A 26,861-nucleotide genomic window follows, 5' to 3' on the forward strand; every position below is an offset into this window, starting at 1 on the left:
GGGTCGGCCGCACGTTAGACACCCTGACCGAATTTCCTTTCCATTGAAGTCAATAGTTTGCCCATGGCGCCCACACCAGAACACCAATGGTTCATGTTGGAAGTTGCATGTGTATCGACATCGGGCGAGAACAGGATCAGGGCTCGGCTACGATAACCTTCACGGTTGAATACCTCCGATGCTCACTGCCCGGGCTCACACCTGCAGGGGCCACCACCTGGGCAAGGCACTGGAGGGCGACAGGTGCCGTTGGAACTGCACCCGAGCATGACTGAACATCTCCAGGAGAGAATGGGAGAAAGTCCGAGGAAGGATCGCGTCCACAGTGCAACCTTTTAAAGAATTCAGTTAAATCTTCGGCCTCAAGGACTTTTTCATACACGTTTGTTAAGCTTTTGAACATATGAGTGATCACTTTGGAAATCTGGAACTCAAGCTGAACGTGCAGGTATTGTTGAATGTGGCATTGGTCCCAATGCAGTGATCACAAAGTCATGGGATTGTGGAGCTGTCCAAAAGGGGCCCCAGAATGGAGCAGTTCATTCCCACTCAGACCTGGGACCCTGTGGAATTTTTGACTGCTTGGTTAGACTATTGGTTGTTTTTTGCTAACTGGACTTTTAATAGATAGATCACTTAAGTTGCAATTTATAACATACGTTCCGCTCACCTATCACCCCTGACCTCCATCTTCCAAAATACAGATTTCAAAATTCTCTCTGGACTTGCTCTACCCTACCTCTGCAATCCATTCCAACCCGAACATCCCAGCTCTCACCCTCCTCTCTAAGTCCGGCCACCATGTGCAAAGGCTCCCCCATCACTGGGGAAACAGTCTTCCATCTGACCAGTGCATTCTGGAATTCCCTTCCCAGACACATCCTCCTCGCTACACCGCTGCCTATTTTTTTTTAAAAAAGTCTCAAAACCCATCTCTTCGACTACCTCCCTTAACTCTTGCTCCGTGACACATCCACTCACCACTACCCCCCTTTCTATGAAGACTCTTGAGCTGTTTCAGTAAGTCAAAAGGTGTTATAGAAGTGCAAGCAAGTCCTTCTTCCTGCAGTTATCAGGAGATGTAATGCGGTTACTTGGTTGATAAGTGACTCAAGAGTAACTGGGTCATCAGCAATGGGACAGCACTTCGAACCATTGTTATTGTTTTTGTGACAAGGTAACACCTTGGTAGGGGTTGCCAACTCTGGTTGGACGTCTTCCAGGAGGTTAACACATGACCTCTCGCCTCCAATCATCCCGCTTGGTCAAACAGCCTCTTTCCACGCCCCTCCCTCCTCATCTCCCAATACTGTTATAACTAATTAACGAAAGCTTTCAAAGATAATGAAAAAAAAGTTTTTATTTTAATCCCCCTATGATTTTTTTTTCTCCTGGGTGTTTGCTCACAACAGTGATCTTTAATTCCTGAAGACTCCAGGACAATCCTGGAGGGTTGGTGACCCTTCACCTTGGGTACATGGCTGGCAGACAAGTCACAATCTCACCGAATGGATTCACCCAATGCTGACAGCTGTGTCAGGCAAGTTAATGGAAGCTTGGCACAAACCCACAGGAGAGAGACCAGAGCTGTCAACACTGTTGGGGATGACATTTTTGAATAGCAAGAGAGACACACAGACTGCGAACATATGGGGCCCTGGTTACTTTGAATACCAACCTACATTAAAAATAGGTCATGTTTTTAAAACCAGAATGAGGGGTGGACCCTCCTAACAAGTGACACTTGGCAGTCCCAAGGGGCAGGCTAATAAGATACAGGGCAAGTCAGTTAGATCTCCGAGGAGCTGTCTCAAAAGGCCTGACAGCAGCTCATCTTTTCACGTCTCCAAAATGGTGGGTACCTCAGAGAAGCAATAAAAACAAAAGACTAATTACAAAAGAGAGGAGACTAGCTTTGAATCTCAGTTCTTATTCAACATAAAGAACAGCCTCGGGCGCAAAATCTAGGCTCCCAGTGCAGAGCTGCACTGTCGGAGATGCCGAATTTGGGATGAGACGTTAAACAGAGGCCCCGTCTGCCCTCTCAGGTGGACTTAAAAAGATCCCATGGCACTATTCGAAGAGGAGCTGAGGAGTTCTCCCCGGCGTCTTGGCCAATATTTATCCCTCAACCAACATCACAAACAGATTATCTGGCCATTTATCTCATTGCTGTTTGTGGGATCTTGCTGTGCGCAAATTGTCTGCCGCATTTCCTACATTACAACAGTGACTACACTTCAAAAGTACTTGATTCGCTGTAAAGCACTTTGAGGCATCCTGAGGTCACATAAGGCGCTATATAAATTCAAGTTGTGTCTTTCTTTCCTTCCTTTCCCCTACTCTACCAACACTGCAATATAAATGAACCACTTCAAAAAGGGTTAAAATGATTTCTATTTATTTTCTTCAGATATCGCCCCTGCAGTAAATTTATGCAACAGATTTTGAGAGGGGAGTCAGTTAGGCAACAATAAGCTTGCCATGTGCCACATCACTGCAGGTCCCCACTGCTTTCTTTATTGCTGACCCCGGCAGAACAGTTCCTAGCTGCGTTGCTGCAGTGTGGAGCAGTGCCCAGTGCCAAAAAAAAAAGCCTCCATTTCCTGACCTTCAAATTACTCACCCCATAAGTCAATGTGCAGCATTGCAGTTCCTCCGTTAGAGGCTGGAAAAACTATTTTCTTATCTCTTCAAATTGCAGTTTGACAAAAGTAGCCAAGTTACTGGTTGAGCACCTCTTAAAGCCGCAGCGTTCCATGAACAGGTTCACAACTCGTTAAGTTCAGATTTAAAGCATCACGTAATTTTGATCTATTGTATTAAAAATTAAATCTATCACTGCAGTGATTACAGGAAAGCTTTTTTTCTTTTAAGAATCAGCATTAACTTTAAATGTGAAATGGCCTCATTCCAAACTAAATCTGAGGGAAGAATACAAGTCTGGTGATGGAAGGGATGAGACAACATTGCCAGAGTACCAGAGAAAATCAGCTTTAATTCCCCCACCCCCTTCCAGCCTAAACAAGTAGATCAAAAATACCCTCCCCACCTCAAAAAAAAAAAATACACCAAAGAAAATGGCTAGGAATTTGATCAATGGCAACAATAAGGAAAATTATTCGTTTCCCTGGCTCGGAGTAACTGGACTAATGAGTTTGAAATCAGGACCAAAGTATCCTGGTCCAGCAATTGAGGCAGTGAAGAGAAGACTGGGGAGAAAAGTTTAACTGACCATAAAGAAAATCACGTGCATTTATATAGCGTCTTTCACAACCTCAAGATGTCCCGAAAGGCTTTACATCCAATTAAATACTTTTCAAGTGTAGTCACTGTTGTAATGTAGGAAGTGTGGCAGCCAATATGCGCACAGCAAGGTCCCACAAACAGCAATGAGATGATGGCCAGATCATCTGTTTTTTTTTTTTAAGTGATGTTGGTTGAGGGATAAATATTCACCAGGACACCAGGGAGAATTCCCCTGCTCTTCTTCGAATCGTGCCATGGGATCTTTTACATCCCGAGAGGGCAGGCGGTGCCTTGGTTTAACATCTCATCCAAAAGACCTCCGACAGTGCAGCACTCCCTCATTACTGCACTGAAGCGTGAGCCGAGATTTTGTGCCCTGGAGTGGGACTTGAACCCACAACCGTCTGACACAGAGGCGAGTGCGTTACCCGCAGAGCCACGCCTGACACCAGACCAATAACTTATCAATTTCAGAAGCTGGGAGAATCACAAATCCGACACGGGCCGACTCGCAATGGCCTGGGATGTCTTGTGGTTTTACCTCAGGAGGCTGCAGTCCACGGGGACAGGCCTGGTTAAAACGGAAAGAGTCACGACCGCCAGAGAGTTTGGATGGTGCCAGTGACCCATTCTTCCCCCCCCCCCGATCAACTGACCCATGCAGTGCCATTAAACACACGGCTGCTGCTGATAGTGATGGTTGATGGTTGGATTCTTAATATTTACAAGTGCAGTCGATGGTGGGGGAACCTGTTTGACACCAGCTGCACCCAGCATTGCATCACCTGGAGAGATGCTAATGGATCTCCAAACTTTGCTGACAGTGAGTCAGAGGTTGCAATGTTTCATAAAGACAGGAGCAACCAGAATCCTGGTCTGTGACTCTGCCATCAGATTAAAACCTACTGCCCCAGAAGAGCAAACGTAGAGATCCAGTCTTGCATGTTTGCCCTCGCCACTGGTCTGGTCTCCACAGGCCTCCCACAAGCCTGTATGGACAAGGCCCATTCGCCCGACACTACGAGTGCACAGAAATGGCCATATATAGTCCATCATTCTAAGGCGTGCGGCATTCATATACAGTACTCCTTCATAAAAGGATTACTATCTGAACTTAAAAAGGTACTTCAATTCCATTATGTGCACCTGACCTATTCTCACAAATTCCACATTTTCTTCAAAAACAAATTAACTCCACATTAGAGTCACTAATCCTCACTAATCAACAACACAAACAATCTGTCAAAAACTCTTGGAATCCTTCAAGATTTCATTAAAAGATTTCTGAATTCATGCAGCTCTCCCAGAACAGGCTCAATGGGGGACTACTTTTTAAAATAGATGCTCTGACACTACAATAGCGCTGCGTACTGCAGACTCGAGGCTGCCCCATCACAGCTGCACTCCTTATCTCACGGCATCGCAGAGCAACCAGAATCGTGGTCTGTGAATCTGCCATCAGATTAAAACCTACTGCCCCAGAAGAGCAAACGTGGAGATCCAGTCTTGCATGTTTGCCCTCGCCACTGGTCTGGTCTCCACAGGCCTCCCACAGGCCTGTACGGACAAGGCCCATTCTCCCGACACTACGAGTGCACAGAAATGGCCATCCCGAGACAGGAATCATTTGTTAACATAAAGAGTGAGTGTGGGTGTGAGTGTGAATGCAAATCCCACAGAGTCCAAACCATTTTTTTAAAAAAAATCACCCCTGACAATGGTTAATCAGCCACAATCCCATCAGCCACCTGCTGTCAACCACTGAATAAACAGCTGCAGCCCACACGGTCACATGACAGTCAATCCTACAAAATCAGAGGAACTGAAGTCAATTACTTTTGAAAAGGATCACGATGATGAGGGGAGGAGGAGAAACGAGAAGCTGCAGGATCACTGTTCAATATTTGCACTAAAAAAATACAAGCCAGGAGGATGGGGCTTGGAAGGAGATTAACGTCAAGCTCGTTACAATTGACCAGAGTGATGTGTATTGTACTTGCATATTGGTAAATGAACACTACAGGGCTTCCCCCCGCAACTGATGGGAGCAAGCAATTACACTCCAAGGATCTCCTCTTATAACCAGAGGGAGCATGTTCCAGGCTTGTATTTTTTTAGTGCAAATATTGAACAGTGATCCTCCAGAGAGTCTGAAATAAAAGCAGACAGTACATTACCACACCAATTAGAGTGTTTATCAGGCATAACACTGAGCACTCACTTCTGAGGGAAGGAAGGACGGACGGACGGAGGGAGAGGAAAAACAGCCATGGTTCCTTCTCCTGATTTCTATAAATGTAAGGAGCCTTACAACACCAGGTTATAGCCCAACAGTTTTATTTGAAAATCACAAGCTTTCGGAGGCTTCCTCCTTTGTAGAATTCTACCTGACTAAGGAGGAAGCCTCCGAAAGCTTGTGATTTCAAATAAAACTGTTGGACTATAACCTGGTGTTGTAAGGCTCCTTACATTTGTCCACCCCAGTCCATCACCGGCATCTCCACATCCTGATTTCTATACTGTTGGAAAGCCCATTTGACAAAGGGAGATGGAGTGATAGAGTGAATAGAAGGCACAAAGGGAATCAAGGGGTATGGGGGGGTAGGGCGGGAAAGTGGAGTCGAGGTCAAAGATCAGCCATGATCTTACTGAATGGCGCAGCAGGCTTGAGGGGCCATATGGCCTACTCTTGCTCCTATTTCTTAGGTCCTTAGAGAGATAGAGTGAGTGATATGGATATAAAGAGCAATAGAAAGAGGGAGAAAGAGAGAGAGAACAAAATCCAGGTCAACTGCAATGTGCCCTTTCCCCATGGTAAGACACCCAACTGGCACAATGTCTTGGCTCATTCTTGAAGTATATCCACTTGGTCAAAGGAGCAGAGATGTCTCAGGGAACAATAGGGGTGGAGGGGATTTTTGGGCAGTGGAGTGGAGATCTTTCCAATAAAACAATCAGGATCTCAATAGCAGGTACAACTATCGTGAATTGCAAATTGTCAAAATGGACAGGGACCCAGCTCTCTGTCCCAGCCCGATGGAGAGTAAGCAGACATATTTAAAGCTTACCATTTTGATGGGCTTCTTCCGGAGATCGGCCTCTGTTACCCCGGCCTCCTGGTCTTTCACCGGGAGGCCTTTCCGCGACAGAGCCTGGAGGACGCCGGCGTTATCCTGGGGTGGGCCGGCCGCATCCCGCGGCAGCGTCTGGCCGCAGACCCGGCAGTAGATGTCCGAGGAAAGCAGCAGACGGATGACCGGGGGCTTGATGTGTTCCTGGTCATACTGGTCCGTGTAAAACGGCTCCCTCAGCTCTTCCGGCACATTCTCTGGAAAGGACAAGACACAAAGAACATGAGCCCTGCAATTTCCAAGCTTCAAAAGTTCTTTCTTTTGATTAATACAACTGATTTGAAGATGGCGGCATCACCATTTTTTTTAACCCCACTTTCTCAAACCTTTGCGTCGGAGTTTAAAAACATTGAATATTTGAAATGATATTTGTTGTGCTCTATTATTTTAAACTGCTGAAAATTGTCAGTATGTAGCGTGTGTCTAATATCTGATTGCAACATTACAACAGTGACTACACTTGTCCTGGTCAATATTTATCTTTCAACCAACATCTCTTTTTAAAGATTATCTGGTCATTATCTCATAGCTGTTTGTGGGATCTCGCTGTGCACAAATTGGCTGCCGCATTTCCTACAATAGTGACATCATTTCATTGGCTGTAAAACGCTTTGGGACGACCAGAGGACGAGAGAGGTGCTATATAAATGCAAATTCTCTCTGTCGCCAGGCTGGGAGTGACTGAAAGAGTCGTGATTCTGCGATGTTAGCACAATTTAGACCGTCGAGGTGGAGGCTGGTTGGGTCTTATCCTGAGCCTTGTTTAGTCAGTGGTTAAGCCACTGATGCACAAGGCGTCTCTTGGTTTGAAGCACAATCCATGATATTAATAACCTCAAAGAGCAGGGTGGGCAAGAAGGCAACAGCTCAGCTGAATTCACAGACAGAACTTCTCCGCATGAGAAGGCAGACTGCAAGAAAGGGAACGTTTGTAATCTAAGGTCAGTATGCCCTGTTTGACTCATGCACACATTCCCCAGCTGGTTACTGAGTGGCATTGACGGAGGCACGAGAGCGCGCATTTCAAAAAATAAATCCAAACGAAAATAGGAGACTCCCCCAATGATTCCATTGGTAAACACTCAGCCCAAGGTGAGACTGAGCCAGCCAGAGCAGGATGGTCACCCAGTTTCATCTCCGGTCCAAACCAGGAGGAGTTCCAGCCATCAGCTATAGCTCAGTGGGTAGCACTCACGCCTCTGAGTCAGAGGTCATAGGTTCCAGTCCCACTCCTGAGACATGAGCACAAAAATCCAGGCTGACCTCACAGTGAAGTACCGAGGGAGTGTTACACTGTCGGAGGTGCCTTCTTTCAGATGAGACGTTAAGCCAAGGCCCCGTCTGCCCTCTCAGGTGGATGTAAAAGATCCCACAGCACTATTTCTAAGAGCAGGGGAGTCCTCCCGGGTGTCCTGGCCAATATTTATCCCTCAACCAATACCTAAAAACAAATTATCTAGTCATTATTTCATTGCTGTTTGTGGGATCTTGCTGTGCGCAAACCGGCTGCTGCATTTCCTACATTACAACAGTGACTACACTTCAAAAAAAGTACTTCATTAGCTGTAAAGCACTTTGGGACGTCCTGAGGTCATGAAAGGCGCTATAAAAATGCAAGTTCTTTCTATTTCTTAGAATTGGTTTGAGCGCCCCCTTGGCTAAAGAAGGGGACAAAGCAGAAGTCAACCAGGATCACCACATCCGACTGCCATCCAGCGACTCTGCTGTGCTCGTGTGCACACTGGGCAGGAGCGACTCTGCTCCAGTCCCCTCCACAGTTGAAAAGCCTCCCAAATCAGTCTAAGGCTTTGCATGTCGCCAATGGGACAAGGCACTGGAGATAGCTGGTGCCTGTGGAACTGTATTCCAGCAAGAAACAGTGCATTCAGGTGAAGGAGGGTGAACATTGAGGAAGGGGTTCGGGGGGATGGAAGAGCAATTATTTTTAACAGCTAGTTTTCACTTTCTTGGTCAGTGAGAAGGCCATCCGAAGGATAAAACTGACTTCTTGTGGCCTCTTTCTGAATTTGGCTGGTGGTAATTTTAAACAATTTCAATCGTGCCGGAAATTTATAATTAGCTTCATCAGTGGAGATTTCTCTCTTGCCGATTCAACTCCACATGGTTCCAGTGCCTGCTCTTTGCTGCTACAAGGCACCTCTCTGACAGAACATCTTGTTTTACTGTGAGTGAACACATCTGCTAAAATGCTTTTACAGAAGGCAAACTACAATCATTTGATCTTCTTCTGATCTGCTGGACACCCACTTACTAACCAGCGTTATGATTCACAACACATCACAGAATAAGCTCCACCTATCCCTTTAAATGACGTTATGTGAAGGTCTCCATTAGCTCCATTCCATAATACGAACACCCCAGTATTCAGGGAAGCAACAGCATTGTAAACTCCTCGAAATGTGCATCTATGAATCTACAAGGAGCTTAGGAGAGCTATTTCCCCTCACTTTGTGGGAGTCAGGTGTAGCTCAGTGGGTAGCACTCTTACCTTGGGGTCAGGTGGTCATGGGCTCAAGCCCCACTTGAGATTTGAGCTCAGAAATCTTGGCTGACACTTCAGTGCAGTACTGAGGTTATGAAAGGTGTGATATTAGTGCAAGTTCGTTCTTTATTTCTTTACACATTATTAAGCAGCTGGGTCTCCGTGCTGTACAGTGAGGCCCAACGCCCATCTGAAATCTAAAAAGCGTGATGCCAGGGTTCACTATCCACCGGAAGGAGTAGTGGGAAAGTACCTCACAGATTACATCGCAAAGCAGATCTCCCCAATGTTCTGACTAACATTTATCCCTCAAACAACGCAATCAAAAAAATAAATGATCTCATTGCTGTTTGTGGGACCTTGCTGTGTGCAAATTGGCTGCCAGATTTCCTACATTACAACCATGACGACACTTCAGAAGTAATTCATTGGTTGTAAAGCGCTTTGGGAGGTTTTGAGGATGTGAAAGGCGCAAATTGTTTCTCTTTCTTTCTCCATTATCAGAGTTGCATCTTAGACTCATTTACAACAGTGCTGTTGGGATGAGGCAGCCGGTTGTACCGGTATCCTGAACGACCTGAACTAACACAGAGCAAGATGTGTAGAAGCTCCTTATACTCCATCCCCGATTTTCATCGCTGCATCATCGGCAGCCCTGCCTTCAGCTGCCTAGGCCCCAAACTCTGAAATTCCCTCCCTCAACCTCTCCACCTCTCTCTCCTCCTTTAACCAAGTTTTTGGTCACCTGTCCTATGTGGCTCGGTGTCAAATTTGGTTTGATAATCACTCCTGTGAAGCACCTTGGGACATTTTACTACATTAAAGGCACTATATAAATGCAAGTTGTTGCATGTTCAGAATCTGAGGCACTGATAGCCTTGGCAAACAGAAGCCAATTTAAAATCGGACGTCTGTCAGCCATATTATTACTGCATTCATTTCAGTTTAGACTCCGGGAATTTGTTGTGGGTCCACGATTCTGCAATCGGGATAAGGAAGAAGAACTTGCATTTCTATAGCGCCTTTCACAACCTCAAGACGTCCCAAAGTATTTTTCCCCTCCCAGAGTGTAGCCACTGTTGTAGAAGCCAGATTGAGTGTCAATGCAGTGAGCTGATTTGTGAACATTGACCTTCCAGATCCAAACAAAAAGAGCAATGGGGAAGGCGCCATTGTCCACTTAACTCAATCCAACCTTTTCAGCCACAGCAGCTTGGGGCAGAAACTAATCCATAGATTCACACCCTCACTTAGAGCAGTGAGGATAAAGGCCCGACTCATTACCGTCACTGCAGTCACACAGAAATAGTAGACACATGCCTGTCTTGAGTAGTTAATGATCAGGTTAGGCAAACTGAACAGGTAGACAAAACCAGGTTAATCGAACTTGTCAATAGAGGGATTAGCAGGCAGGTCATTATTCGAAGGCTCAGTGTGAACATGTTTCCATTAAATAACAAAAGCAGGTTAATAAATAAACATGATGTGGAGATGCCGGTGATGGACTGGGGTTGACAATTGTAAACAATTTTACAACACCAAGTTATAGTCCAGCAATTTTATTTTAAATTCACAAGCTTTCGGAGGCTTCCTCCTTCGTCGTATAAATGCGTAGACTTCAAGGAGCTCCTGAACATTTACCTGACGAAGGAGGAAGCCTCCGAAAGCTTGTGAATTTAAAATAAAATTGCTGGACTATAACTTGGTGTTGTAAAATTGTTTACAATAAATAAACACAGGGCCTTGGCTCTGTGCTTATTCCTGGGACTACAGGTTTTACAGGCTTCCCAAACAGGTCTTTCAGTGCTAAGTAGGTTATAAACCCACCCCCAATACAAAACCAAACAAATCCTGTGAACTAAATGTTTGTGTACGAATTGTGCTGCCAACTGTTTTAACACTTAGTGAGCCAATTTGAACTGAGATTAAAGCTCCTCTTCCATTGTTCTTTTACTTTTGATTCCAGGAAGCCGGCATCTGCTGTCCAGCTCTCAGAATCTGTGCTGTTAAAACCCGTTGCCCATTGTCAGGAGATAGACTTGGGCCCAATCTTGGTCTCCGAGTCTGCCGCCAAGCTACAGAAACTGGTTCACAGGCGCTGAGCTCCCAGAATTCAATATAAACTCAACTGAAGACAAAGACAGTCCCTTTATGTTTAAAAAAATGCAGCAGGTGACATTCTAGAAACAGGAGTAGGCCATTCAGCCCCTCGAGCCTGTTCCGCCATTCAATTAGATCGTGGCTGAGCTGTACCTCAGCTCCATTGGCCTGCTTTTGCTCCATATCCCTTACCCAACAAAATTGACTGCCAGCATTCAGAGCCTTTTAAGGAAGAGAGAATTCCCGATTTCCACTATCCTTTGTGTGAAAAAGTGCTCCTGATCTCCCTCCTAAATGGCTTAGTTCTAATTTTAAGATTGTGCCACATTAAAATTAAGATTTTAAATTAATTCTCATTTTGCAGCAATGACCCCTCCCCCCAACTCCATCACAGCCATCCCAGATTTGGTAAAAAAAATGGCATCCTAGACCATAGGTAGAAAACCCCTGCAAATACCGACATGCCCCCGGGGGCCCCCCCTTGCAAATACCGACACGCCCCCGGGGGCCCCCCCTTGCAAATACCGACACGCCCCCAGGGGGGCCCCCCCTTGCAAATATAGACACGCTCCCGGGGGGGCCCCCCCTTGCAAATACCGACACGCCCCCAGGGGGGCCCCCCCTTGCAAATACCGACACGCCCCCAGGGGGGACCCCCTTGCAAATACCGACACGCCCCCAGGGGGGCCCCCCCTTGCAAATACCGACACGCCCCCAGGGGGGCCCCCCCTTGCAAATACCGACACGCCCCCAGGGGGGCCCCCCCTTGCAAATACCGACACGCCCCCAGGGGGGCCCCCCCTTGCAAATACCGACACGCTCCCGGGGGGGCCCCTCCTGCAAATACCGACACGCTCCCTGGGGGGGCCCCCCCTGCAAATACCGACACGCTCCCTGGGGGGGCCCCCCCTGCAAATACCGACACACCACTGGAGAGTCCCCACCCACCCAGAAAACACTGACAAGCTTCCAGAGTGCCCCGAACTTATGAGAGACGGGAACAGTTCCCAAAGGAAAACCATGTTATTACAGAAAACCTGATTAATGTACAACAGGAATAATAAACTATTAAATCAGCAAACACAGAAAAAAAATCCAAAGTAAAGAATTTGACACAGTGCACAGTATTCTCTGCTCCAGACCAAGCAGTAAACTGATAACCTCAGAGTCTCTCCAGGGTCCATGGACTCCTGGTTGATAACCTACAGCACAACCACAAAGGAGCTCCAAATCACCGGGGCAGAGCGACTTGATTAGGAAGAGTTTAGGTCAATAGCAAACTTGCAGGTCCAGGTTACGGCACATCAGGGAGGCTATTGGGTTAAATGAAAAACAGTTTGCAGCGTCCGTGGGGCCAGAGTCTGATTACAAAACACAAACCCATCACATTTCAGCAGGTGACTAGCACCAGCATTCGACACAGAGCCCGCTGGTGTTTTTGGATTTCTAATGCGCTACTGTAACCTTCAAAAAAAGGTCAGATTCAGGGTTGTAACAGACACTTGTCCATTTACAGCTAGGGTTGGGTGGGTGAAAAAAAACACAACTCGAAGACTGTTATCTCCTGTAATAGGGAGAGCTCAGGGGACAAAAGATTTAACACGAGACCACAGCAATTACGCATCCCCTCCCACTGCTCCCCCCTTGAGACTTCACCACAGCCCATTTCAAGTCCAAAAGCAAAAGCATTGACAGAACCACCTTTGGTTTTAAGTGTATTGCTTAGTCCACACTAGTGCCTGATGCCGGGAGTCCTGGTCACTTTTACTGATACCAGCTTTTTAATTCAAAGTGATTTCAAATTCGCAAACTGCCTTGGTGGGATTTGAACTCACGTTCACTGGATTACTAGTCCGGTAACATAGCGACTGCACGATCATACCCCCTGGTAGCTGGAGGGTTACAACTGGCCTCAGAATTCCTCTATTACAAAGGGTGGGGAGGAACAGAGGAGAAAGAGACCAGGTTTCCCTCTCCCTGCTCAGTCTCTGCTGAAAGTAGATGCTGGTGAGGGAGACCTTGGTTGCATGCCTCAGAGGGTTCTGCCCACTTATCACTGTAAACCTGAACTTGGGGTGGAACACTACCCCCTCGCAAAAAAAAGGAAAAAACCCAAATTTCCAAAAAGTAGCAATGGGCAATAGTCAACCTTGTACACTGGCTTTAAAACAGAATGTGGCCTTGTATGTTTCAGCATGATAAGGTATCTTTAATACAAGAAATAACTGGAATTACCATTAAAAGAAAATTCATCTTGTCCCACCATGCTCTCCAAAGACAAAGTGTTGAAAGGCTATAACAGATCAGTCAGTTTTATCGTTCAGTGATGTGCAAGAGGCTTTCCAACTAAATTACCCTGGGATGGATGGATCGGTCCCAGCTGGAACCACGGGGCTTTTGAAGAGATTAGCATAATTTATGCAAATCTGAGATCCCCAGAGAACCAGTTAGTATTCTTTTAAGAACTAAATTAACAGGCTTGCAGTGGATGCGAAGCAATACGTAAGGTATCCCGATTGTGTGGACTAGAGGGGCTTTTCCTGTCCTTCATGGTCCAGATCTCTCAAAGATCTCCCAGTCCCACATGCAACCGGTAATTGGAAGGGGGAGATTCTGGTCACAGGGGTGAGGACAGGAGAAGGATAAAGAGAGAAATGTAACTGTCCATCATTGGGGAGGATGACCGGGGTGGGGGGGGCCATAATATATACACAGAGCATGAAATGGTGGAATACGTGACAAGAGTGTCATGATAACAGATCAGCCACGGTCTAACTGAATGGCGGAACAGGCTCGAGGGGCTAAATGGCCTACTCTGGTTCCTTTAGGGTGGTCGCAGAGTTCTTTCCCTGAGAAATCCCCTGTCGTTACTTGAAATACCGGCAATTCCTTCAGCTCCACCTTGGACTCAGATTCCTGCCCGACACAACATTAAATTGCTCTGGGAACCACAAGCGACAGTGACACTCTGTTTGTCTCCCTCACAATAAAAACTGTCCAGTCCATTCAAAGAGCTTACCTCGTAAGGCCAAAAAATCCTGTGCACAACCAAATTTGTGTTCTTATACAACACAAAATCCTACATTTATAGCATGAAAAATTGAAGCGTAACATCACAGTAAACTCAATCGCAAAGAAAAATGATTTTCAGGACGTGGGAGTCACTGGCAAGGCCGGCATTTATTGCCCACCCCTAGTTACCCTTGAGAAGATGGTGGTGAGCCGCCTTCTTGAACCGCTGCGGTCCGTGTGGTGAAGGTTCTCCCACAGTGCTGTTAGGTAGGGAGTTCTAGGATTTTGACCCAGCGACGATGAAGGAACGGCTGATACACGTCCAAGTCAGGATGGTGTGTGACTTGGAGGGGAACCTGGAAGTGATGGTGTTCCCAGGCACCTGCTGCCCTTGTCCCTCGAGGTGGAGGACGTCACGGGTATAGGAGGTGCTGTCAAAGATAGTTTACCCACCACCCCTCCCCCAAGCTAATTTTTGTGCCCTGGCTGAGATCATCCAACTCAGCACAGAGCAGGGACCGAACCAGAGAACCCCCTGATCCATGTGGTTGTGTACCACACTGAAAGATTTACATTTATATCACACCTTTCATTACCTCAGGACGTCCCAAAGCTCTTCACAGCCAATGAAGTACTTTTGAAGTGTAGTCACTGTTGTAATGTAGGAAACGCAGCAGCCAATTTGCACACAGCAAGATCCCACAAACAAACAATGTGATAATGACCAGATAATCTGTTTTAGTGATGTTGGTTGAAGGAATAAATATTGGCCAGGGCACCGGGGAGAATTCCCCAGCTCGTCTCCAAAACAGGGCCATGGGATCTATTACGTCCATCTGAGAGGCGCCTCGGTTTAACATCTCATCCAAAAGACAGCACCTCCGACAGTGCAGCCCTCCCTCAGTACTGCGCTGGGAGTGTCAGTCTAGATTTTGTGCTCAAGTCTCTGGAGTGGGACTTGAACCCACAACCCTCTGGCTGAGGGGAGAGTGCTACCACTGAGCCATGGCTGACTCTAGGCTGTGTATTTATCCACTAAACCATTGGCACAGCCCAACTCTTGTTGAGCTTTCACTGTGCTAGATGCAATGGCACCAGTTTCTTGGACACCATTTTACTAGCCTGTGTCAGCAGTCCCACACCATACAATGCATTTCCCCGACTAGCCAGTTGTATTTGGGTAATTTCCCCCTGAAGAGGTTGTACCTGTTCCAAACAGTCCATCGCTACCACAATGCTTCTTTTGAATGTATAAAAACAAGGAGGAGATTCAGATAAATTCACCACAGGGCATTCCTGAGGAATCCTGTCCTGTGTAGGCAAGAGCTATATCTAAACATTGACATGGCTTGCTGGAAACACATCTCCCATTCAACTCACCCCTTGCTCGATACTACAGCCCGAGTACAATAGTACTGTTTGTTGGCCAAGTCTGTCCAGATCAAGGCCAAAGTAAACCAAGGGCCTACATGAATCAGCCAGCGCCTGGAAAACAGAAACTAGCAGAAGAAATGCTGAAAGGGGTTGATTCAGCAGGGACCAGCACTGCCAAAGGATACAAGAGTTACTTGTGTTCAGAGCACTCGAATGACTCAACTCCCAGACTGAAGCAGTTTTATGATGCAGGCCACTTCACATAGCAACACGTCCCTGAGCCCAGTAGAGTGTGACACCAGCACGGATTTCCAGTGGAAAAAGAACCCTTTCCCACAGCTTGCAATACACACAGGACCTTGCGATTCAGACCCATTTCTCAATGATATTTGCACCAACGCATTTAATATGGAGTCTGGAGACTGCGAGTTGCAGTCAGGCAGAGCCAGAGATCCCAGTGCTGATGGCCGGCTTGTGCTGAGGTACCTAATGTCAGCTCAGAGAGAGCAGTAAGGGCCCGACAATTAGCCTCAGTACCCCTGCGTTTTGAGAAGGAAGGGAGAAGAGAAAATAAATCCACCAGGGTTCCCAACCCTCCAGGAATGCCCTGGAGACTCCAGGAATTGAAGATTCATCTCCTGGGCATGGCCACGCGCAGCCCAGGAGAAAAATCACAGGGCCATTTGAAAAGACAAGTCTGTGTTTTCATTTTCTTTGAACACTTTTTTTTATTATTAGTTATAAAAATATTGGAGATTGGGGGGTGGGGAGGGAAAGGCTGTCTGAGCAGGTGAGGTGGCTGGAGGTCATGTGATGAAACCTCCAGGAATACATCCAACCAGAGTTGGCAACCCCTGAGTGACTCCTGCTGCAAACTCTATACAATGGGGTTGACCCTCCCTGCCTGACAGCCAATCGTCAGCTCCAGGCAGTCTAGCTGCTGGGCCAGAGGAGGACGAGTTCAGATGTCCAGATGGGGGTCAGGGGGTGGGGGCCATGACCCAGTGTTAACTCATGTAAACAACCCACTTTCCTTGTACCTAAACATTTCAAGGATTAATATAGGTTTACGTTTCAGAATATCTCGTCGTCTGAATGTTAAATCAAAAACCATAAGATCTGGATTTCTCCAGCCTGCTAAGTGGTGTTTCCACGGTTACTGCACTTCTTCACACATCATTTGAGCACATCTCCTAACACGCAAACTGAACAGCAGTGCTGGCCACTTCTACCAGGATGTCTGTTGATTTGAGACAGTCTAACCAGCCAAGAGCAGAAAGGAAGGGAGGGAGGAAGAACAAAAAGAGGGAGAAAGGGAATTAAAAGGGCAGGGAGCGAGAAAATGCAATAGTTGAAAACACGAGCAGGAATAACATGGACCCCATCCAGCAAGGCCCCACTCTACGGATTTCAGTTATTATCCGACAATTCATTGCTCCCACCCCGTTCCCCCTTCATATCGCGTCGGGTACCAAAAATAAAACTCTCTCACACGCTAACCATCACTGGTTGATGTTTTAACTCGTCCGTTGCTGCTGTCACAATGCCGCACAGCAACAACCATCCCCACCAGATTATTCCTTCCAATGGTCCCCTCTCAACAACAACAACTTGCATTTATATAGCGCCTTTAATGTAAGTTTGCTGTGGTTCGGTTCCGTGGGTGCCGGTAACCTTCTGCTAACTCAGCCAACTGGGCCAATTCAACAATGGACAGCATTACAGCCAAACCTCAGGAGCAGTAACCCTGGCTCATTCCCCTCCCCTCCCCCCCCCCAACTAACGCAAGCTGAGGGGCACTTTGGTTAATTGTAGCACTCTCATGCTGCCCCACTAGCCCAGCATAGCCCACGGGTCAAACCTGAGACTTCCTGGTCTGGATGGTGCATTTAACTCACTGAGCCATCAGGATACATGGAAGAGTATCAGTAAAATAAATTTTTTGAACACTCTCTCTTTAGGTATGATCTCAGGCCAGTTTCTACTTAATGTACAAGTTATCTCCAATAATTTTCATCATTTGTGGTAAGACAGCTTAGTACAAAGACACCACAACATGTACTGAGCAGTAAGTGGGATTTTCCTTTTCTTGGAGAATGCCATCTGTGCAGACAGAGAAAGGGAGAGAAAAAAAGAGAGAGGGAGAGAGAAAGAGAGAGAAAAAAAAGAGAAAATAAATAAAAGAGGGCGCATAAGCATGTAAGAGAGAGACGTTCTTGTATCCCCCTATTTGCATCCCTCAGAAACCTCTCAAAATGCTTCACACAACAAATCACCAGTCACCCTTATGCAGCAACCATTTTGTACCCAGCTAGATCCCATAGAGATGAATGACCAGTTCATCCATTTTTGGCCGAGGAACAAATATTGGCCAGGACACGGGGAGAAACCCCTGCTCCTCTTCGAATAATTTTACAAGATGGCGACATCCATCTGAACCAGAGAGGGGGAGACGGGGCCTCCGGATCATCCAGAAAACAAAACAGTGGAATTGCCCTCAGTCAACTCTTCTCCTCCTAGGAATGCATCAGGTTCTCCCTCTGAAATACAGACCACCCAATAACATCACCCAAAGGATGGCACCTCAGACAGTGCAGCAGCACTCCCTCAGTAAATGAGAGACTGTTTCCAAGGGTGTTTTAAAAACTTATCTTAAATCGGCAATTCTGCTTCCCTTTCGGGCTGGTGCGGAATCGAGCCATACTGACCGAGGAGGTCACACTTTCCATCCCCAGTCTGTGCCAAGTTAGCTGATGTCAAAGTGATGCAAGGAATGCTACAACTGGCTGGGAAAGGGGGCAAGGGAAAAGCAGCCACGGTGCCCATTCCCAGTGATCCCTGTTGGAAAGTGTGCGCATGTTCAGATATCAAAAATGAGATCAAACTCAAAGATGCTCCAAAATGGTCAAATATCCTGGCTACACGTCACATCGCAGTCTAGGCCCACACAAGAATAACATCCACCTTACAGACAGAATCCAGCTCCTGTGCAACCATAGTCCAGAGTCGGTCCCTTCAGGAGATACCAAAACTGCTAACTTCCGCTGGTTCAAATGAGCCGATTGTCCCATTAGCTCTTAAATCTAGGAGGGGACTACTCGAATGTTCATTTTTTTTTGGTTTTTGGGACCTGGGTGACGCTACATTTGTTGCCTTTCCCTAGATGCCCCGAGAAGGTGGCAATGGGCCTTCGCCTTCGAACCGCTAAGGTCCTTGTGGTGCTCTCAAGACAGCGTTAGGGTCTCCAGGATATTGGCCAAACGATAACGAAGGAATGGAGATATAGTTCCAAGATTTGGAGGGGACAGCTTTCTGATGATACCGCTGCTCTCGTCTTTCTCCGGGGTAGAGGCCACAGGAGGAGAGCAAGGCGTTGTTGAAGTGCCCTTGGCGAGTTGCTATATCCTGTAGATCGTACATAGTGCGCTGGTGGTGGAGGGGACGGATGGTGTAACTCGTTTCGTTCACGAGGTTAAGGGAGCAAGGCCAGTTCTGCCTTCTGCTTCACAGCCACGTTAATGGACAATGCACCCATAACGTGCACTGCTACTAAAATGCTATCAATATAAACCATGGCCTGCAGCATCAAGGGCATTAATTTGGGTTTTCCTCAGGAATAATCCCAGACAATCATTTCCCAGACAAAGCATTTCCCCTCCCCCTCCCCCTTCTCCAACACATCTCCATAGGAACAACGCTGCAGTGAGAGACAGCTGGTAAACACAGAATGGTGAATTAAATAGCCCTGCGTGAGGACAGGTAGGCTATCGGGATTGGGGGGGGGGGGGCTACTGGGGAGGAGAAGAGAGTTTAACCATTTAGAAGGTTACAGTAAGAGCTCGTCACGGCACACAGCTTCCCCCACCCCCACCCCAGTCACGGCACGGAGACATTGTGTAAAAACTCATTTGGCCATCTTATTCCATTCCCAGAATATAAATTGACTCACTGAAGCCATCACACTTGGCAAAGATTTTTTTTTTAAATTCACTTAAATTTCTTAAGCTATTAGCACATTAATGTAACTGTACAACCTCTCAAAAATGTTCTTTTTTTAAAAAAAAAAGACAAATCTTTTTTCAAGATTGGGTGCTTTGACAGAAGCCTGGGCGGGCGGGCAGGCAGGCAGGAAGGAGAGAGAGAGCGAGAACAAGAGAGAGAGAGAGCGAGAACAAGAGAGAGAGAGAGCGAGAACAAGAGAGAGAGAGAGCGAGAACAAGAGAGAGAGAGAGCGAGAACAAGAGAGAGAGAGAGCGAGAACAAGAGAGAGAGAGCGAGAACAAGAGAGAGAGAGCGAGAACAAGAGAGAGAGAGCGAGAACAAGAGAGAGAGAGCGAGAACAAGAGAAAGAGAGCGAGAGAACGAGAGAAAGAGAGCGAGAGAACGAGAACAAGAGAAAGAGAGAGAGCGAGAGAGAGAACACGTGTGACAGATGTGATAATGAGTGTGTCACGCCTCTCCTTGTACCACATGCTGCCACGGCAACAGAGGCAGACTGGAAAAGGGGAGGAGAAAAGAAGGAAGATGGGAAGATTGAGTTGGAACTCCCCAGGCAGGGTCAAGCACAGCTGCATGACCAGATCCAAGAATTAATTATCTGCAATAATTCTATCGAGATCATGTCAACAGGAAAATACAACCTTAATGAAAAATAGGCCATAGTTACTGTTGTGCTATGTTAGATTCTAGCTGATTGCAGTCTGGGCACTGCTCTGGCCTTTGCAGTTACCAAGTTTTGGGCTGCACCTAACAGGGACTAGCTTAGGATGCGTTGAAGTCGTGCATCATTTCATTCCCATTTGCTCTTGGGATTAGGTAACACCGGCAAGGCTCCATGTATTACCCATCTTCCGTTGCCCTGAGATGGTGGTGGAGGAGCCTCATCCAAACACACTGTACTCCTTGTGGTGACAGTGCTCTCACGCTGGACACAGTCGGAGCTCCCCATGGTTTTGTGCACCAAGCGCTTCTGGTCACGACGCTATTGTTGGAAGTTACAGGTCTGCCCTCAGATATTCTCCTGGGTAGAGTTGCGTTGGTCACTCCCATAGTGGCCTGAGCATCTTATGTTCAGGAGTGTGCCCGTACTGCCCAATATGTAATTATGGGAAGGCATAATCCAGCTTTTTTGGGGGGGCAGGGGGAGGAGACGTAAAATAGAAGCCTCGTGATCTGAAAAGGAAATGACATCTTTCATACACATCCTCAGGTGTGGTTCTCCAATCTTTCAGTAAGTGGACTGAAAAACATCAGTGAGATGAAACCCGAATCAAATTGTTGAGCTGCTTTGGACAGCAAGTGAACATACAGAGCAACAGTTGTGAACAAACCTTGCTTTCTCCATTCCACTACTCTCCTTGAAAAAAAGAGGAAACAAACTACATGCCCTTTCAACAACGTACATTTATATAGCGCCTTTAATGTAGCAAAATGTCCCAAGGCGCTTCACAGGACCGTTATCAAACAATATTAGACACCGAACCAATTATGCAGACATTAGGACAGGTGACCAAAAGCTTGGCCAAAGAGGTAGGTGTTGAGGAGCATAAAAGGAGGAGAGAGGCTGAGGGGTTTAGGGAAGGAATTTCAGAACTTGGGGCCTAGGCCGCTGAAGGCACGGCTGCCAATGGTGAGGCGAAGGAAATCGGGGACACGCAAGAGGCAAGAATTGGAGGAGCGCAGAGATCTCGGAGGGTTGTAGGGCTGGAGCAGGTTACAGAGAGAGGGAGGGGCGATGGCCATGGATGGATTTGAACACAAGAATTTTTAGTTTAAGGCCCTTTAGAGGGCTGACTTACTTGTTATTTGGCATCAGCTCTCTTTTCATAAAACTTATAAAATGTAAAAACTGACCTCGTGCATCTTAGCTTCAAGCCCGAAGCAAAGGCCCTGGTGCCTTGCAATCTCATGAGTCTCCATTATCATTCTCTCTCTCCACGTTAACAGGAAATGGAAGGACAGGGCCGCCACCTCCTTCCCCATTCAGGGATTCGCCAGTAAGCTAGTCAATCAAATCAATTGGCTCTCCTCCTTCCATGTGGAGTGAGGGTCCTAAGAAACCATCTCAGTCATTTGAGAATAGCAGAAGGGCCATTCTGGTTTGATGAGCTACTTGACTCTCGCTGTCTCACTTTGAAGTAGACTGTGAGCCACGACATTATACAAACCGGCTTGTCTAGTTTTAATACACACCTTTGCCTCATCTATTAACAAATAAACCCTTCGTCTCAGCCTCTGCGACCTGTGACCTTTTCAATCTGTGAAAAATTACAACCTTTAAGTACAAATTATTCTTGAATCCTTTCCGGGAAGAAAAAAGATCACAAATCCCAAGGTATGACAATTATTTTGTGTTGATGCAAAACACACTGAACTGCCTCAGTATGTTTAGTGGATCATTGCAGACAGTCCCTGTTCTGATAGCAGAGCTGGGGACCATTGAGTAAGTGCCGTCACTGAAACAAGGCAGGACGGGTCATTTAGATTAATGCAGCAGGTCTCACCCAGACTCTTGGTCTTAGTGAGTGCAGCAGGTTTACATTGGTGTTGCCGTCAGTATCGATGAGGAGAAACAGTCAGGCCAACATTTCAGGTGAAGACGCAAGTGTTCTGACGAGAGGTTTATATATCAGATTGGTTAACATTTCCGAGAGGTGATAAGAACATAAGAAATAGGAACAGGAGTAGGCCATTCGGCCCCTCGAGCCTGCTCCGCCATTCAATAAGATCGTGGCTGATCTTCGACCTCAACTCCACTTTCTTGCCCTATCCCTTCAGCGTGCAAAAATCTACACTATCAGGAAAGAGTGAACAGGCTCGGGCTCTTTACACTAGAAAAGAGAAGGCTGAGAGGTGACCTGAAAGAAGTCTTTAAAATTATGAAAGTTTGAGAAGGGTAGACAGAGATGATGTTTCCACTTGTGGGGGGAGGGGGGAGATGATCAAAATTAGGAGTCATAAATTTAAGATAGTCACTAATAAATCCAATAGGGAATTCAGGAGAAACTTCTTTACCCAGAGAGTGGTTAGAATATGGAACTGACTACCACATGGAGTAGTTGAGGCAAAATAGCATAGACACCTTTAAGGGGAAGCTGGCCAAGTTCATGAGGGAGAAAGGAATGGTGGATAGGTTAGATGAAGTAGGGTGGGAGGAGGCTCGTGTGGAGCATAACCACCAGTATGAACCAGTTGGGCTGAACGGCCTGATTTCTGTGCTGTAGACTCGATGTAACTTTAAGTATTGCCGGCAGTTTCTCAATTTATTGGATCGTTCTGTAAATAATTTATTTGTGCGCCAATAGCATATCCAGGGACCAATGGGTGGTGATCAGGGGAAGCCTGACTGAGTCGCATCAAATGCTTTTAAGTATATTAGAAGGAGTCAAGAAATTGGGATGCGGTCTCTAAATAAAACCAAGCTAAACTCCATGGCAAATCAGACAGTCCATCTTTAATCCAGATGTCGTGAATGGTTTCTTCTCTTCCCCCTCCCACCGACATGTGGTTTTACTTACCTCCCACAGGCTGCCGAGGTCCTTAGACTGACTGGCAAACTGCCAGCAACGACAGCCCCCACTAGAAAACCACACCCCACCCCTTCAGAGAACTGAAGGAGTCACGGGGACCAGGGGAAACCCAACCACAATCTTTAAAAGGAAGCAACCAGACAGTCACGTTCATCTCTTCCTCCACTGCAGTCCCATTTGCAAAGCAGCTGTTTTTCAATTGTCAACTGCAGGCAAGAGAAATGCAGCCAATTGTTTTGAATATTTAAATATAGGTCAAAGGGTACGTTCGTCATTAAAAAATGGATTCCAATTAGTCACTCCATTTCCTCCATTCAAAAGAATTCCCAATTTTCTTCCCTTTTTGCAGCATTACTTTGACTAAGTCGGTCGCACTCACCTCACACGCGGAGGTTTTGTGGGCACCAGCCGCACTCCGAGACCTGCACACAATCTAGGCCGACACGCCAGTGTGATATTGGGAGTGCGCTGTGTTCTCAAAGACGGCAACCTTCGATTGAAGTGTTAAACCAAGACCCAGTACTGCACTGTCGGTGGTGCCGTCTTTCAGGGGAGATGTAAAAGATCCGATGGCAGTTTTCAAAGAAGAGCAGGGGAGTTCTCCCAATGTCCTGACCAGTATTCCTCCCTCAACCAACATCACAAACAGATTAACTGGCCATTTGTCTTTGCCATTTAAAAGAAAATAATATTTACTCCTCTGTGAAGTTCCTGGAATGTTTCTCGAAGTTAAAAGTTCTGTATCAATACAAGTAGTTGTTATTTTTCTGTGTGCAAAATGACTCTCATTCGCCTACATAAACAAACAGCCATTATATTCCAAAGCAATTCATTCTATGGGAGATGTGATACCCACTATACACATGCAAATCTTCTCCTTATCCTCTTGCCCTGTCCTGAAGGCACTGACTCATGTTGGTGTATGTTCCACCAGTAGTAATTGATCTAAATGGTCATTCATTGTGTGTGAGCTTAGGCAGGCTATTCAACCAGTGGTCTTCACAGCCATGCCCGCTCCTGTCCACACCAGACGACCGCACAAGCTCAGTCCTCTCCAGTGGCAAGTAATACAGAGTGAGAACCCTGGCTTTAATCGTCCCCCCACCTCCCTGGCCCATAGTGAGCAATTATAGGACTCCCTTCTGCCATCACTATGGCGATCAGTTAATCAGCACAGACCAGGGATCAAACCTTCCTATCAGTTATGGCTCAGTGTCAGACCTGAGGGAGCTAAATATTAAACGACGTTTCAGCCACTACAAAACCATGCACATTACCTAGGCTTTATACAGTTTGTCTGGTCCTAGTGTGTCCTGGCCAATATTTATCCCTCAACCAACACCTAAAACAGTTTAATTGGTCATTTATCTCATTGCTGTTTGTGGGATCTTGCTGTGCGCAAATTGGCTGCCGCATTTCCGACATTACAACAGTGACTACACTTCAAAAAGTACTTCATTGGCTGTAAAGCACGTTGGGACGTCCCAAGGTCGAGAAATAAATGCAAGCTCTTTCTTTCGTGAGTCCCAGCAGTTTTACATTTGGATTTGTGTGAAACTAGCAGCATTAACGCAGTGTGAAAACACTTCCAAGATCAGGCTTGTGTTCACACTCTAACCTTCCCTGTATGACCGAGGCCTGCAAGGCAAACTGGAGCTTCTCTGGAGCCACTACTGTCGGCCCGTAACTTGCAGTTTAGAGCATTTGAACACAGCAAAACAACTTACATTTATATAGTGCCTTGAATATAGAAATCCTTGGCTCAGTGGGTGGCACTCTCACCTGAGTCAGAAGGTTGTGGGTTCAAGTCTCACTCCAGAGACTTGAAGCACAAAAATCTAGGCGGACACTCCAGTGCAGTACAGAGGGAGTGCTGCACTGTCGAAGATGCCGCCTTTCTGATGAGATCAAAGCCCCCGTCTGCCCTCTCAGATGGGCGCAAAACATCCCACGGCACTATTTGAAGAGCAGTTGATTTCTCTCCGGTGTCCTGGCCAATATTCATCCCTCAACCATCACCACAGATTATCTGTTCATTATCTCATTGCTATTTGTGGGATCTTACTATGCACAGATTGGCTGCTGCATTTCCTACATAACAACAGTGACTACACTTCAAAAGTACTTCATTGGTTGAAAGCGTTCTGGGACGTCCAGAGGCAGCGAAAGACGCGATTTAACACAGGCTTTCTTCCTTCAGAAAAACATCCCAAGGCGCTCCACCGAGGCATAATCCATGCAGGGCCTTTCGGGCCTAGGCCTCATTCAAGCCTGGACTGACAGAACATAAAAAGTCTTCTCTTTGAAGAACTGTAAAGCCAGCAAAGTGGTCCGGGGCTACACCTGCTATTAGTGTGATACCATGACCCAGACACAAATATTCCCTCAGTGCCTATATTATGTTAAGTTATGGCGTGACAGGTTTATGTATATTCAAAACAAACTTACAGCCGTTAAATTTGAGGCGCTTATTCAGTCCCGGAGGAGGGGAAAGCTGTCGAGCTTCATAAACCACTTGGTTTGTGTATTCAATAGTCCCGGTCGATTATATTCACCGCCGTGTAACTCTCAGTCAGTGGTCTATCGGCTTCAATTTACCAGAAAGCCATCCGAGGAATCACAGGGGCTCAGGCTATATCCACAGTTGTAAACATGTTTCTATTCCCAAAAATGATAGATAGTCACAGAGCATGGACACGATAAACCACCGCCAGGCAAGAGACTCGAGCAACTTTCTCCACCCCCCCACACCACGGCGGTGAGGTGTGCAGAATCTTTCTGCCACTTCCCCACTCATTGTGGCATTAGGAAACATTATAATTTCTCTCTGTAGGAAGGGATAAAAATCAAAATCAAATCCCCACTTCTGATCCCCAGCCAGTGTCCCCTACCCTCCCTCTCACCCTTCCACACAGTTCACGTGAACCCATGTCAGTTGAAGACAGGAATGGGCTCGGCTGCGATTCCTGCTGCAGTCGAATAGCCCGCCATGTGGCACTCGCGCGAAGAATGGCCGCTTGAGCAAAGCAGAAGGCGGCACATTCGGCACTGGGAGACGCTTAACCCAGTGGGAATCCCTGCCTTAAAAAAGGTGAATACTGAAGGTAACCGGAAGAAAGTAAATCTTACCAAAAAACACTCATAAGTCTAAGGAGGCTTTAATCATGTGCAGAAAGCACTGGTGGTTATCAAACATCCACTACCAGGTGCCACTAGTCTTGCATTGCCGGAGTACAACAGGAGAATCGAGTGGCCAAGACTGGTATGGAGCAATGGCCGGTTATTTTGGTATTTTGTCCACTTCCATCTCAATGAAGGAAAGATTTTGCCTCAACTCCTTTTCCCAAGAGCGCAGCGCTCCTTTAAACTCTGGAAAGGGCTCGATGCAGTCGGGAGGCAGCTGGGTTAAAAAAGATAGAGTCGCAGAAAGCTCAGCAGCTGCAACTCATCAACTTCTTTTCTTTTTAAAAAAAGTCTCAGACACTCTCACTTTAAAACTGACTGTCTATCGGTTCGAGCAGTCTGGAAGCCCAGCCTTTTCCAGTCGAGGTGCGTCAGCTGGGGCCGGGCCGTGCAGGCCTGCTGTGTCACATGGCAAGAAAGACTTGCATTTATATAGCGCCTTTCACTAGCTCAGTACATCCCAAGTCATGTTCAAGTGCTTCCTAACTTCGTGGAAATTTTTTAAGTAAAGTTCGCGGGTTTTTTTTTAAACAGCCAATTAAGTACTTTTTGAAGTGTAATCACTATTGTAACGTAAGAAACACGGCAGCCAATTTGCGCACAGCAAGGTCCCACAAACAATGTGATAATGGTCAGGTAATCTGTTTTAGCGATGTTACATTGAACGTACAGTACAGAAACAGGCCATTCGGCCCAACTGCTCTACGCTGGTGTTTACGCTCCACAGGAGCCTCCTCCCACCCTACTTCATCTAACCCCATCAACATAATCTTTTATTCC

At 46.6% G+C, this 26,861-nt stretch overlaps 1 protein-coding gene across 1 annotated transcript in view; it reads right to left on the reverse strand.

The window, feature by feature from the left end:
• Nucleotides 1-26,861, reverse strand: part of camsap3 (calmodulin regulated spectrin-associated protein family, member 3) — a 167,942-nt gene that overhangs the window by 113,779 nt on the left and 27,302 nt on the right. The window contains exon 2 of the mRNA XM_067973084.1: nt 6,318-6,577. Within this exon, the coding sequence (XP_067829185.1) occupies nt 6,318-6,577 (260 nt within the window). The remainder of the gene's footprint in view (nt 1-6,317; nt 6,578-26,861) is intronic.

Source organism: Heptranchias perlo, chromosome 37 (genome assembly GCF_035084215.1).
Source record: "Heptranchias perlo isolate sHepPer1 chromosome 37, sHepPer1.hap1, whole genome shotgun sequence".
Lineage (NCBI taxonomy): Eukaryota > Metazoa > Chordata > Chondrichthyes > Hexanchiformes > Hexanchidae > Heptranchias > Heptranchias perlo.